Source organism: Naegleria fowleri (assembly GCF_008403515.1).
Source record: "Naegleria fowleri strain ATCC 30894 chromosome Unknown tig33, whole genome shotgun sequence".
Taxonomy (NCBI): domain Eukaryota; phylum Heterolobosea; class Eutetramitea; order Acrasida; family Naegleriidae; genus Naegleria; species Naegleria fowleri.
The window spans coordinates 362,729-378,178 of NW_025407965.1; the positions used below are offsets into that span (position 1 = coordinate 362,729).

At 34.6% G+C, this 15,450-nt stretch overlaps 5 protein-coding genes across 5 annotated transcripts; 2 read left to right on the forward strand and 3 right to left on the reverse strand.

The window, feature by feature from the left end:
- Positions 1 to 1,096: 1,096 nt before the first annotated feature.
- Positions 1,097 to 5,226, forward strand: FDP41_003167 (uncharacterized protein; the record flags this gene model as incomplete). The annotated part of the gene is made up of 2 exons (XM_044706441.1): positions 1,097 to 3,167; positions 3,446 to 5,226. The coding sequence occupies 2 exons, from the start codon at positions 1,097 to 1,099 to the stop codon at positions 5,224 to 5,226; spliced, it is 3,852 nt and encodes a 1,283-aa protein (XP_044562558.1).
- A 208-nt stretch (positions 5,227 to 5,434) lies between these two features.
- Positions 5,435 to 6,376, reverse strand: FDP41_003168 (uncharacterized protein; the record flags this gene model as incomplete). The annotated part of the gene is made up of 1 exon (XM_044706442.1): positions 5,435 to 6,376. The coding sequence occupies one exon, from the start codon at positions 6,374 to 6,376 to the stop codon at positions 5,435 to 5,437; it is 942 nt and encodes a 313-aa protein (XP_044562559.1).
- A 294-nt stretch (positions 6,377 to 6,670) lies between these two features.
- On the forward strand, positions 6,671 to 8,119 carry FDP41_003169 (uncharacterized protein; the record flags this gene model as incomplete). The annotated part of the gene is made up of 1 exon (XM_044706443.1): positions 6,671 to 8,119. One exon carries the CDS (start codon positions 6,671 to 6,673, stop codon positions 8,117 to 8,119), a length of 1,449 nt encoding a protein of 482 aa, XP_044562560.1.
- Positions 8,120 to 8,139: 20 nt separating this feature from the next.
- FDP41_003170 (uncharacterized protein) lies at positions 8,140 to 10,545 on the reverse strand (the record flags this gene model as incomplete). The annotated part of the gene is made up of 1 exon (XM_044706445.1): positions 8,140 to 10,545. One exon carries the CDS (start codon positions 10,543 to 10,545, stop codon positions 8,140 to 8,142), a length of 2,406 nt encoding a protein of 801 aa, XP_044562561.1.
- A 223-nt stretch (positions 10,546 to 10,768) lies between these two features.
- On the reverse strand, positions 10,769 to 15,413 carry FDP41_003171 (uncharacterized protein; the record flags this gene model as incomplete). The annotated part of the gene is made up of 2 exons (XM_044706446.1): positions 10,769 to 11,311; positions 11,397 to 15,413. 2 exons carry the CDS (start codon positions 15,411 to 15,413, stop codon positions 10,769 to 10,771), a joined length of 4,560 nt encoding a protein of 1,519 aa, XP_044562562.1.
- Positions 15,414 to 15,450: the final 37 nt, after the last annotated feature.

Below are 15,450 nucleotides of genomic sequence, written 5' to 3' on the forward strand. Positions count from 1 at the left end.
AATCACTTTTCAATGATGGTGATGATCGTGACAGATTCTTTGGTGTGATGATTGGTTGGAGAAATGAAAATTGTAAAAAGGATCATTCACGAATGTAGCGTGAGAGTTGATCGATAGTCCTATCGATTCATTCTCACACCGGACTCTCAACCTGATCATTTCTTCTTTCTTGGTCCCACTCTGAAAATATACAGTCAGTTGTCGTTCGTTCACATCATGTACAGTTTTTTCACTTCCTTCTTTGTAATTGGAACAAGTTGGAAATTGCAGCGACCCAAGTAACTGAACGCAGCGTTTCTCATCATGAGAAATGAGGAGAATTGTTTTCAATTCCCTCACACTGTGATCCATTAAGGATCCAAATTCAACAACTACTGCTGAACCACAGTGAGTGTGGCCAAGTGTTGTTTGTTTCAAATAACCTCTTACAATAGACTCTTTGATAAGAAGGTCCAATCATGAATGAGAGTTTGTTGCCTTGCCATCGTTTTGCTTCTTCTAGAACCTAAATATATTTAGGATTTCAAAATCGATAATTCCCAGATCCGAAATTGGGCTTCCGAAATTGGGCTCCGTAGTGCAACAGCGCACTCTTTTTAATCATTCCATCTTTTATTCTTCTAAAACAAAGGGCGCACCAGATCTCTCTCTCGTTTGTTGGACAAGTCGAAGCCGTTCAACGGAGATTCTCTCTGAAAATTTTCATCGATCGAGAAGACGGATCATGATTGTTTGAATATTACAATTAAAATTGAAACAAATTTTGACAAGAGAGTTTCATCCACAGTCGTACTAATAGTAGGTGAGTGAGAATTATTATGAGATTGGATGATACTCAATGTGTGCTATTATTGTGAAATATGATTAATTGATGTGATTAATAATAATTTATTGACACACTTTTCATCTCTGATGATATCCATGGATATCATCACCGTTATTTAATTTAATGAAAAATGGTCATGATGACAATTTGGTATGTGTTGGTTTCATATGAATGTATGTGCTGTGATCTTTGACCATTTAAAACATTTTAAAAAAAATTATCATTCTCACACACCACCACCACCACCACTACTCAGTATAGACAAACAACATGTCAAACAACAACTTTCCAACAACATTCTTCTCCAATAGTGACACGACATCCTCCACACTACAACAACAAATTCACAACAACACTCTCCACGACGACATTGACAACGAAGAAGACGAAGACGAACAACTTCAAATTGAATTAATGTCATCATCACCTACAACTCCATTAAAAATTAATTCTTCTTCAAAAACAAATCATCATCACAACACTGAAGATGAAGAGTATGAAGAAGATGCTCTTTTGTTGAGAAGTGAAAATAGTGGTCACAATGAAGAAGAAGATGTCACCACTGGAATGTATCTCAACGAAAACACAATATACAAACTATCTAAAAAACCATATACTTCTTTCATTCCACCTCACAAAATGACTCGTTTACAATATGCTTATTATATATTTTTACAATTTATGATTTTCACATGGAAAGAGGTTTCAAAAAGAAAAGTGGCATTTTTAATTGGAACTGCTTCATGTTTTGTTGTTGTTTGGATGGTCATGATATCAGTTTCTGCATTATCACAAATTCCTCTTGTTTTTATCAGATTGGCAGAATTACAAGTTGGAGAATATGACATTCAAATTAGAGCTTCAAAAATACTTCCAGGTGTGACACTCAATTATACTTTAATTGATCATCAAATTCAAAATGCTACAAAAACAGATTTAACTGAACAAGAACGATATTCCTATCACTCTCCGAGATATTTATTTAGTGTGAAGGCTTTTACTTCTTGCATGAACAACACTTTATCCAATGATTTAAATTATCAACATTACTCTTGGATGTATAATTCATCAGATGTGACATGTGGACAAAAAAAATATCCTTACAAAATTTCCATCACCGATTACAACAATGGATTTTTTTGTGTTCCTCGTTACTGTAGAACACAACAAGATCGAGTCCCATTATACATTATTGACACTGACAAAGAAAATCGAATGCAATTTGGAAGAAATTATCCATACAAGAAATTGAAAAAAGGTCATGCAATTATTGGTTCGTCCATGGCCACTGATTTGGGTGTGAAATCAGGAGATTCAATTCTCGTAGGAATATCAACCATGGATACTCTTGTTGGTCCTTATTATGAAGCAGGAATTGTTCGATATAATGATCAACACTTTTCTAATGCACTTTTATCATCACTTGAATTTTTACCTCAATCCTTGAAAGAGGCTTTTGAAAAGGAAACTTCAGAATTGAGTCCTGAATTAGCTTCTCTCAAAAAGTTATCCATGTTACACGCGTTACTCGAATCAGATGTTTCACAACAAGTATTTTCACAAAATGTCATTCAACTCTCCAATGAAGAAAAGTACATGAATCGAAGAGTGACATTCAATAATGGAACTTTATACTTTCCAATCACTATTGACCAAGTATCCAATAATGTACATGGAAAATTTGCTACAAGTATTACAGATTATATCATTTTGGAATATGATTCGTTTTTGGAACACATTTCCGAGTTCTTACCCTCTCAATTATTCACTGAACAAGAAAAATCATCTCTCTCTCGTGTGAGTCCTTATTCCTATGCAGGTTATGTCTATTTTAATTATCCACCCAATCGATTAACAGCATACAATGAAAATGACTTTAAAAAGATTAGAGATAAGATTACAGATTTCTCATCACTTGCCATGTATTTGATTGGATTTAATCAAGTAGAAACAGATTTTCCTATTTTGGAACAAATGCAACAAACCCAATTCTTTGCACTCTTTGTGGGTTTAATTATTTCAATCATTTTGGTCGTCTTGTCTCTATTAAGTGTTGTACTAATTTATAGTTTATTAATGATTAATGTGGAAAATAGAAGATTTGAAATGGGTTTATTGAGAATTTTAGGATTGAAGAGAATTCATCTTGTTGAATTAATTCTTGTACAAGCCATGTGGTATGGAATTCCAGCATGGGTGATTGGTTTAATTATTGGACAAGTATCCTATGCAGGTGTTGCAATGTTATTGAGTTCCACATTGGAAGCTCGAGTTTCCTTTTTTGCATCATTTGAAGCAGTGGCATTTGCTTCTTTGCTTGGAATTGGAGTTCCAATCATTGGTAAGTGATGAAATTACACAAATGATTGTATGAGATTACACAAATATACCAATGCTTGTATGATGGTGATCTTGACGTATCACTACATTCAAATATGATATTAACAATACCTTATTTATTTTTTTATTTTCATCTATATTATATATAATATATAATATTTTATAACAATCTAATATTATATATTATATATTTTATAACAATCTAATATTTTATAATATTATAAAATATTTTATAACAATCCTATTTCAAACGATAACAATATCCTATTTTGTTAACAGCTTCCATTCTTCCAATCAAAACTGCATTGGGACAGAATTTACATGATTCTCTCGATACTCAACGATCGGTTTCAGCTGTGAAATACAGTGTGGAAAGAGCTGAATCTGAACATATTGCTTGGACTCCAGTCGTTCTTGGAATGATTGGAGTTGTCTTTGGTTTTGGAGTCTATTATGTCATGCCACTCTCTTTACTCACATTTAACATTACAATTATGAGTTACATGATTATGAGTGTGATTCTGTTCATGTTGTTAGGACTTGTTATACTCTCTCTCAATTTTGAAAATATTATTGAATTTATTGTGGTCCTATTCACCATTGGTATTTTTGAAAAAGCAGCAGTGATTGATCTTGTTGAGAAGAATCTCATTGCACACAGAGAGAGAAATCGTAAAACCACACTCATGTTTGCATTGAGTTTGGGTTTCATTATATTTAGTTCTGTACTTTTTAACACTCAAATTACTGCCTTTAAATATAACATTATGAGAGGTGCAGGAACGAACTTGATTGTTGGAACTCGATCCTTATATGCCTTTTCATCGTTCCCGCAAGCTCTGTATGATGTGGAAAACTTTGCACTTGAGCATCCTGAATGGATTGAAGGAACCACTTATTGGACGTTTGGACTTCATTCTCTACGAACATCCATTCAAAAGACACAACTTGGAACTAGAGGAGCTCTCGTGAAGGATGAAGTTTACATTCGAGCAATTGCTCCCAATTTTTTCAATGTGACCAATTCCAAATTTTTGAGAGTGGAATCAAGAATTGAACCTGCGACCGTTGCTTCGTTGAAGGGAGGAGGAGTCGTGGTGCCTCTCGAGAATAACTTTTCTTCACTTCTCTCGTCAACAAGATCCTCCGAATCATTCTCATTATGGAGATCGTCCTATTCTCGTTATAGCTACAATTTGGATGAGTACTTGTATACACTTGAAGGTGGTTCACAATTAATTTTAGGAAGCTATTTTAAAACTCATCTTAATGTCGATTTAAATGATGAGGTGATTATTGAAACTGTGGAAACAACTTCTGCCATTCCAAAATATAATTATGCTCTATTCAAAGTTGGATCTTTCTTGGAGGCTTCACCTGTCGCTCTCTATTCTGCCTTTCCAAGATTTGGTACTCAAAATATTTTAGTGAGTGTTCCAACTTTTCTGAGATTACTTGGACGTGACAAGGGATTTTCTGCGAATCGACTTCCAGTAGATGCCATTTTCATTAAATTGACCAATTCCGTTCAACAGAACAAACAAGAATATAGAAAGATGAAAACTTCCCTTCAAAAAGTGATTAGTGCTTATCGAGGACCTTTCATTAGAGATGTCAATGATGAATTATATCCAATTGAAATTGCTGTTCAAGTGATGAATTTCTTCTTCCTCTTTACCACCATGGTTGCATTAATTATTTGTTTCTTTAGTTTAGTATCAAGCATGTATAGCAATGTGAATGAACAAGCAAAAGAAATTGGTGTCTTGAGAGCCATTGGAATGAGAAAGTTTTCAATTATTAGAGTTTTTATTTATGAATCATTTGTACTCATTGCTTCTGCATCTATTTCTGGAATATTTATTGGAGGAGTGATTGGATATACCATGTCACTTCAAAACACACTTATTACTGAGCTACCTATTGATTTTATATTTCCTTATCAAATTGTTGCATTGGTATTTATTTGTGCAATGGTATTCAGTTTTTTAAGTTCCTTCTTCCCAATTTATTCACTTGTGAAAATGCCTATTGTGAGTGTTTTGAGAAAATTAAATTAAAAGATCATTCAAGGAGTGTTTATCATATAAATTATTATTAAAAGACAATTAATAATAATTTACAATTTTTATAATCATAGGACAATCAATAAGACAACACCAAATTATATAAAAAAGGAAAATCAAAACTAAATATTTAAAAGGACATTTGAACATGTCATCGATGTTACAATTCTGTTACTTTTTCCAAAGAATTAATTGTTGATGATTATAGTTGTTCCCACATCACATAATTCGTTCGATCAATTCGATCTGGATACAACACTCCTCCTGCTCCTAACAATCCAATAAAAGCCAATATCAACACCATTCCAAATATGGTAAATAAACGTTTTTTTGAACATTGATAAGAAAATAGAGCAGCATTCAATCCATAACACAAATGATACACTCCACTCACTAACATGATGGTATAATAAGGTAACATGATGGCCATTCCTGGTTTTCTTTCCATTGAAAAAGTGACTTGTGAAAATTCAGAATTGATGGGATAGGTCCATCGAGTGGTAGTCACATGAATGGGCATTAAGATGATCAAGATGTATCCTGCAATACGATGTAATTGTAAAGGTTCATTGAAAATTCTTTTCAAAAATGTTGAAATTTTGGAAGAAATGAATGAATTGAAGAAATGGGACATTTTGGTAATGACTGTTTCAGTGGATAATGACAATGACTTGGAATGGATCCTTTCTTCTTCATTAGATGATGTCAATGATTTGGTTTGGATCCATTCTTCTTCATCGGAATTTGTTTGGTGGATCTTCTTTCGAGAGATGAAAATTCGACGACGTGTGAATAAACGACGACTCACTCCACTCAACATGTGCAAAGCAAGAGGACCCAACACCACATAATATTCTGCATAATCTCCCAACAACCATTGTGGACGATAGAATCTTCTCAATAATTGTTGCATTGAGTCATAGGTCTGTTGTGAGAGGATGGCTGTCATGGTATTCATAAGATGTAACGAAAGGAAAAAACTAAAAGCAATGCCACTGTATTGTTGAACTTGCTTGAGGAAGGAATCGACCACAATTTGTATGCTGGAGGTCGAACGATGGGAATGAGTGGTGGAAGTGGAATCGGTGGTGGTAGTATTGGTGGTGGTCATTCTTGTTGATAGTTGTGACTTGAAAAGATCCATTTTTTTGAAAGAAACACCGCGCATTTATTGTGGACGGGTGCATGAACCAAGAGCGGAGTGTTGTTGGGATGATCATGCAAATAATAGGATGATGGACAATCTCGAGTCGGAAAGAGATGCACTATTTCCAATCCCGGACAAGATTTCAATCAAAATTGTAATCTAGTACATTGTACCAAGGTTAACGTTGAAAGTTTGTCCAAGCTTGCAACCTGGAATGGTATTCCTCAGCATTTATATCCACAACAAGAAGATGTTGTACGGACCACGTGGTTCACAAAGTTTACAAAAAAAATGCTCGAAATGGGCTCCACACTCTCATCATCGCCGTCTTCTCGTGTTGTAGCAGCTACAACGACGACTATTAAAAAAACGATTGAAATAGCACAAAACAACAAACAATATATTATTCGGGATGGATTGAGATTTGTCATACCGTATTGGTTAGATTTTAGTACGGGATGTAGAGACCGATGGATTCGAAGAAAAGTGTTTGAAGTCTATCGGAGTGAATTTCCCTACTTTTCTGAACAGTATTTAAAAAAGGCTTTTGAATTGGGAAGATTAAAACAAAACAACAAGGTGATTCATGATTTAGATACTGTTATGGAAAAGAACAAGTCTATTACTCATCGGGTTCATTTCCATGAAAAACCAATTTATAATAGAAATATTAATATATTATATGATGAAAAGGACTTATTAGTTGTTGATAAACCTCCATCATTTCCGATACATCCGTGCGGTCGCTACAGAAAAAACTCATTAACTTTCATTCTTGAAGAAGCTGGATACAATAATTTACATACAGTTCATCGATTAGATCATAGTACATCAGGTGTATTGATGATTGCTAGAGATAAGAAAGTAGCTCAATCTATTGTAAATATGATTAACACTAGGGAAAATACAATTGGAAAATATTATTTATCAATAGTGAAGGGAAATTTTGGAAAAGAAAATTTAACAACAAGTGGATTTTATGAAGAAGCGCAAGTCGTGCAATGTGATACAAAAGTTTATTGCAAAGATCACAAAAAAGGAATTTGGTCTGCGAGTGACGAGTTGGGAACGTTTGATGCGCTCACATTTTATTGCCCTATTGCGTACAACAAGGAAGAAAATATTTCACTCGTAATGTGCAAACCAATAACGGGAAGAACTCATCAAATCAGAATTCATCTCGAAGCTCTTGGATTTCCAATAAGTAATGATTTTTTCTATAATCGAGAATTTGTTAAAGAAATGGAAATGAAGGAGAAACCGAACGAAGCACCAGCATCAAATACTATATTGTCCTGCAATAGTGAACAAAACACTCTGAAAAGAAAAGACATTGACATCACCGACAATAATGAAACAAAGGAAAATTGTTTGCAACAAGCAAAAAAGAAACAAAAATGTGAAAATGTAAACGAAGAGAACACTGCAACGGGCAAAAGAAAGACAACTGGCAAAAAATTTGAAGACGAGGAAAGTAAGGTTCAAGAATATGAGGATGTTTGCGTGAATTGCAACCCGTTTTACTCTGCCATGCAGCCTTTTGAAGAAAACACTCCATTATGCATTTTTCTGCACTCTTGGAGATATGAGCTAACAGACGAATGGACTTTCGAGACACCTGTTCCGTCATGGGTTTTTGAAAAGTTTCCAGCTATTGATTCAAGGAATGAAGAATCGTTGAGACAAAAGCTCATACGTATTAAAGACATCATGACCCAGACAAGCTCAACAAAAGACTAAAATTTTGATAAAGTACAATTTTAATAAGTCACTTCTTCATCAACATCCATTTGAGCTTTGTCATCATCTGTTGCATCATCGTCGTCATTCTTTTTATCTTGAGATTCTTTCTTCTTCTTGTCGTCCTTCTTTTCCTCAGCTGAGGAAGAGGTCTTCTTAGATGATGACTTAGGGGTAGATTTAGCAGATTTCTTAGAAGTTGGTTTTGGAGATTCCTCTTTTTCTATCTCCACAAGGTAAGGTGTTACATCTGAAGGAATTTCGTAATTAGTTATTGCGTCAAGTAGCCATTTCTCAGTTACACCAATGACAGGATCTGGTACCTTTTCGATGGTATGACCACCCTCCAATTCCACAGTCAAAGATTTAACCTTTGGTTCTTTAAACTTTTCATCTTTGGAAAGAATATGATATGACGCAGTTCTTGCACTTGTAACAACTGATCCGCCCAACAATTCAATCAATCTCTTCAAATATTTTGCAGGAGGATTCGTACAGGAAGAAACTATTATTTTTGTATCTGCAAGTAATTTAGAAGGACCTTTCTTTTCATCTTCCATATCGTCATCTTCATCACCTGATTTTGACCTTCTTGGTTTTCTCTTCATTCTTTCTTCTTCACTTAATAGAATGGCTCTTGATTTTTCACATGCAGGAGAGACATCAACGAGGTATGGAGTCTCATTAACCTTTTTACCTTCCTTTTCACATGCGTAGAACCAATCCACATTAACAATGTGAGCACCAAATGCAATAGCAAATAATATCTTAATCGTTCTTCTTGTTTTCTCTTCCTTTGGAACAATTAAATGAGTGAAATATTGACCATTATATTCTTCAAAGTTCATAGTGTGTGGATCACATGTAGTTGCCCAGCTGAAATCTGCTAAAAGTCTCTTCATTCTGGGTTTAGAAGATTTTTCATCAAGTTTTGGTGATTCTCCATCTTTTGGTTCAACCAAAACTTTCTCTTGCATTGCAGAAATTATTTTGATTTTGTCACTCTCTGCAACTGATGACATTTCCAAAACATATTTTCCTTTTGGAGGTTTCTTAATCTCACAAATTGGTGCTTGAATATCAAACCCTGTAAAATCAAATCTTGTAACATGGCCTTCATCATCAATTGCATCTGCTCCATCATTATCAAAATATTCATCGTCTTCTTCATCTTCATCAGATTCCCCTTCATAAACTTCCTTCTTTGGTTTTGAAGTTTTCTTTCCTGCATCTGGATTGTTCTTCAAATATTCTTCTTTTAGCTTCTCAGCTTGTTCAACGTAGGATTTCTTTTTATCTTCAGAGAGTTCCTTCCACATATTTGAAATTTCTGATAATTCAGTTGACTTATTTTCTTTCTTCTTATCAGCCATAAAGAGATTATAAGCAGAAGGTGGTCTTTTTAGTTTCTTGTCATCCTTTTTCTTTTCATCTTTGGGCTTCTTTGTCTCATCCTTTTTCTTTGTTTCACTCTTCTCTTTCTCATCTTTCTTTTCTTCTTCCTTCTTTTTCGTTGTATCAGTCTTCTTGGACTTTGGATCTTTCTTGGTGTCAGTTTTCTTTTCTGAAGTTTCTTTGTCTGAAGATTTCTTTTCCTTGTCCTTGTCATCTTTAGTTGAAGTCTTGGAAGTTGGCTTGGAAGATTTCTTCTTTCCATCTTCTTCTTCTGTTGATTTAGAAGCTTTTGATGATGAAGCCTTTGATTTTGATGATGAACTTTCAGTCTTCTTCTTCTTATTTTCGGGTTCCTTTGTTTCAGAATCTTCTTCTTCTTCTCCATCATCCTTGTTTTCATCTTCTTTTTTCTTAGTTTCCTTCTTCTTTGAATTATTCTTCTTCTTTTCATTATCATCATCTTTCTTTCTCTTTCCTGATTCAGGTTCTTCTGGTTCATACTTGGATTCTACTTCAAGAATTTTCTTCTTTGAGATACAATCTTTGACCCATAGTGGATTTACAATCTTGATACCTTTCTCTTTTGCATTCTTATAGGTTGCTGGTTTTCCTTTCAAAAATACCAAGTATTTGATTTTATCGGAGATCTTCTTCATAACATTTCCACCTTCGTTGCTCAATGACTCAGTGATTGCATCACTACTATCAGCACCAGTAGTTTCATCGGAGATACCAACTAGAAAATCTAAACCTTTAAAAACTCCATCCTTGTTCTTTGATTCTTTCTTTGATTCTTTCTTCGATGATGATGATTTGGATGAAGTTGCGGTCTTCTTTTTCGAATCTTCCTTCTTTGTTTTCGAAGATGATGAAGCCTTTGATTTTGATGAAGCCTCTTCCATCTCTGTATCACTCAAATTTAAATCAACCTTCATATCATTATCGGATTGAGCTTCTTCTGATGTTGTCATTTCCTTTTCTTCGTTTGTTTCTTCAGCGTCCTTTTTTTTGGTTTGCTTTTTGGGTGCCATTGATGATCAACAGGAGTTTTAACAAATTTTTTTTTCGTATGATTTGTGGAAGGGCAACTTCGAGTTTTCACTCGAAACCAAGTTTATTACAATGAAAATGGCGCCTTTTGTTGAAGATGTTCTTCGAGAAGAATGGTGCAAACTTGGACGAAAGAGCACCAACAGGCTTTGTTGGTATTTGTTTAATAATATTATTAAGGGTGACAATAAATATTTGTCCTCATCACAGATCATCCATGATATCATCAAGACCATTGAATCCTCTCAAAACACAAGATACATCTATGACTTCCTTCTCAGGGCTTGTTAATTTGAATTTCAAAAGGGATCCACAGAGGGTCTGAGTAAAGTGAGTCATCAATACATTCCATTCCAAAGGAGTACAACATAATAGAGATTTGAACACATCATTGTCTGTAAAATCAACCAAATCTTCTTCAGTCTTTACAAACTTGGTACCAACTAATAGGCATCGACAAATCTGCTGGATGGAATTAACATTTCCCGATGAAAAGAGTTTCAATCTGGTTTGAATAAGCTTTTCCGAATTGAATACAGATGAGGAGTGTGAATTAATGTTTCCCTCTATTTCTGATGTATCTTCTATTTTACCCTCATTCACAAGAAGTGTCATCCAGGACGGTATGTTTTCATTCTTATCCATTTCCGAGAGATCCTCAACATTGTTGGTATCGTCGTCATAAAAGAGTGCATGGATGAGCTTGTCGAACATGTCCTCTGTGAATTTGATGGTCTTATATTCTGCCTATCCGATCAGTATATCAGCACGTGTTTTCATAATGATTATGAACAGCATCAATGAAGAAATGATAGTCTTTGAAAAAACTTACCGTACTCATGTCTTTAACATCAATATATAACTTCACAAAGTAAGAGTAAACATCTTCTGCTTTCCTGTAGACGGGATTACTTTCTGTTTGCTGATTTGGGTAGGAATAGCTTTCGAGGGTATTATAAACAGTATCTAATAATGTGACATGCATTCGAAAATCTTGGTTGATGATAATATTGCAACTAATGTCTTCTTCAATGGTCTCATCTTCCATGATCATCATTTTACGAGGTGTTGAAAAATCAAATTCTTCCCTTGGATTGTATTGATTCACAACTTCTGCAAGAGATAAAATTTTGTTCTTGTTCGATTTGAAGAAATTATTCACTTCAATGGCTTGTTGTCTAAAATAGAATTTGTTGGCTCTCTCTGAAATTGAAGCATGATCTTTTGCATGACATTTGATTCTACCGTTCGTTTCATCAAATTCTGAGAACACAATATTTGACAAAAAGTAAACCTTATTCTCAGAAAGAAGCCATATAAATTGTCTTTTTGCAGATTCAATATATGTAAGTTGAAGAATGGTTGGTTTGTTCTCATTCTCCAAACAAGTATTATCTACAAAGAATAGGACGTGTAAAGTATAATCTCTCTCCTTTTGTTCAATTTCTTTTGAGTGAATTAAAATTCCAACAAAATCCATTTCGTTGTTTCCATTTCTTTTTTCAGGATCTTTCATCTCGCTCATTGTAAAACATCTTCTTGGCGTGTAGAAATATTTGCTCATTTCTTCTTCTGTGAGATCTTTGTAGCTTTTGAATATCTCAATTTTTGTAAATGATACAGTAGTGATTGATTTCATGACTTGATTTGCTGATTGCTTGGAAGGTCTGCAATTATAAATATCTAAAATATTTCCTTCTTGAAAAAGTTCTGAATCTTCATCTGTCTTCCACAATGTTAACATTATTTCTCGATCATTAAGAGTGGTTTCTGGATTTTTAAGGTATGGACAACAATCGCCTAATTTCACTGAAAGCATTGAAGAGACTTCTCGGTTCAGTTTCGGATCATTGGCAATAAATTCGCTGATTCTATTATTAACAGCAGTATAAATATCACTTTCCAATTGTTGTTGATAGGAAGAAAGTATATCTCGCTGATTCTCATCTAACTGTGCATAAAAACTCATTTCATCTTTTGTAGATTGTAATAGGTTGTAGAGAGTTGATCCTTCATAAATTCTCTTGATAGGAGTTGTGATTGTAGTTTTAGATCCTTTTCGTTTCCTCTTCTCTTCATCGTAATAAGTTTGAAATAAATTAGAAGAAATTCTTTCCTTTTCTTTTTCTGCGATATTCGCTGCATGATCTTCAGCTGCTTTGGTTCTCACAATGGTGATTCCATCATTTTGTTTTTCAAAATACTTGATTGGATATACTCTCTTTACAATGGCTCTAATATATGGAATGTTTCCTCCTTCTGCTTGAATACTTTTAAATGATGTTTTAAATGGTTTTTGTCGATATTGAAATCCAAGCATGGCGTCCCATTTTGCCTTCTTGACACCATTGACACTCAATTTAAGACATGCATTTCCTGGTAATTCTAGTGGTGGAGCAGCTTCAAAATTCTCTGTAAAATTAGCTCCAATAATTTTCAATTTTTGTCCTTCTTTGATTTTCTTCCATTCTACATATCGAGTGAGAGGTTCATCCAATTTTGCTTTCATACTATACCAACCATCGCTGAGTTCTATAATTTTGGAGTCACTATTGGTATCAGATGACTCACAAATATCTAAAGAAGCCACAACCAATACAATGTAATGGCCTGGAGGTACATCTTTTTCTGCAATCTGTTTCAAACATGATCTCTTTCCCATACAATATTCAACATTGTATCGATAAACAAGTTGACCTAAAACTTTTTCAGGAGTTAAAAATGGAAAGGAAGAATCATTCGGAAATGTTCTATCCATTGAAGCAAGTTTCCAAACAATCCATCGAAAGTGATTTTCAACCCACTCAATTTTAGTGACTTCTTTTTTAGCCCCAAACTTGTGTAATAGAAGCTGTAATTGTTCAGTACCAACTTCCGTCACGGGCTTTCCTTCATTTTCTTCCTGAATTGCAAGTAGCATTTCCTGTGAAATTTTGTGTAAAGTTGTGTCGAATTTGAAATTCTTAGAAGAGGTGCTGTTCATGGAAACAACCACTTGAGAGAGATTATATCTAGTTTTTAAACTTTCGATTGAAATCTGCTTGCAATCTCCAAGTAATTGAATTTTTCTAGGTTTTGATTTGATATTTTCTGACTTTCTCTCTTCCAATGACTTTTTAACAGGAACCCAACTGGGCGGACAAATCGGTGTTGTATCTGACTTGGTGGTCGTCTTATTGGAACTTGACTTGCTTGAACGCTCTCTCTCTCTTTTCGTAGCTTCTTCAAACAGTTTCTCAGATTTCATTGGTGTCTTAAACTTTTTTTGCTTTTTCTTTGTAGTTTCTAACACTCGATTGGTTGGTGTTTCTTTTTTCTGATTCGATAAATAAGAGGCAAATGGAGTCTTAATACTTCTTTTGGGAGTAGTATTATTACTCGATGCACCCTTCACTGGAGTAGCAAATGGTTCAGAACTCTCTGGTGTTGATTGTTTGCCTGAAATGATTTTCGAAGGTGTTTTAAACGGTTTGTGATTTGAGGAAGAGGCATCTGAAATCAATTCTTCGGTTGGAGGAGGAAATTTCAAATCATGCCATGAGTGGGTGCGTGTTGAATCATCCGTAAAAGTCCTTCGACTACTACTGGCACTCGCTCGAACAAACCCAAAAGTTTCTGCAGGTAATTGTTCTTCTTCTTTGGACGATGATGCTGAAATAAAACCAAATGTTTCAGTGGGTGGTCTTTCATGTTTCAACATTTCAGAGTTGGCTTTTTGAAATCCAAAAGTTTCTGGTGGTCTATGGATGGATGCACTTTGGAATCCAAAAGTTTCTGGTGGCCTCTCATCATTGTCGTTCATTAGTTTTGACTGTAGTTTGTTCGAGGAAGAAGCAGAAACGAATCCAAAAGTTTCAGGAGGCCTTTCGTTGATCTTACTTTCCTCTTTATCATCCATCATTTTGGAGGATGAATTGAGACTATTGGATGTCTTGGCTGATACAAATCCAAATGTTTCAGGAGGTTTATCAAAAGTATCACCGCCTCTTATTGTGGAAATGGACCTTGTACATTGAAATCCAAATGTTTCAGGAGGTTTTTCTTCACTTTTGGCGGATACAAATCCAAAAGTTTCTTGTGGCTTTCTAATGCTTGAAAGAGCTGATTCAAATCCAAAAGTTTCTGGTGGCCTCTCATCATTGTCATTCATTAGTTTTGACTGTAGTTTGTTCGAGGAAGAAGCAGATACAAATCCAAAAGTTTCAGGCGGCCTTTCGTTGTTGTCCTCATCATTAATGTCACTCATTGATTTCGTTTTGTTAGAAGAAGAAGAAGCAGAAATGAATCCAAACGTTTCTGGAGGCATTTCTTGAGCACCATTGTTACTTGTAGAATGAAGATTTTTAGATCGTGACGCAGATACAAATCCAAAAGTTTCTGTAGGTTTGTTTGTTTCATTGTGTTTCGTATCTTCAAAATTTTCTGAATGAGCTTTTTTCATGGTAGAAGCATTTACAAATCCAAAAGTTTCAGAGGGTAGTTCCAAATCGTCGTCCTGACATAAATTCGTTAATTTAATTTTTTTAGAAGGATTATCAGATGAATTCGGAGAAAGATCTAAATCATCAGGTATTTCAAAATCGTCATCATTTTCTTCATATTCTGAAAATTTTCTTGCATTTGGTTTTTCTGATTCTTCCTCATTGATATTGTCATTCAATCCATCCAATAATTCTTGTGTGTTGTTGATGATCGGATTGTTGTTTTCATTCGATTCATCTTTCAAGTCATCGGAATTTAAAGATAATAACAATTCCTCTTCATCAGAAGCAGGATTCGATTTTTCGTCCTCCACTCTAGCCATCACCATGTCTTTCGAGAATAAATCTTCATCTTTGGATTGTGACATTTTTTTCTGGAAGTTTTTTGCAAGCTGTTTTCTTTCA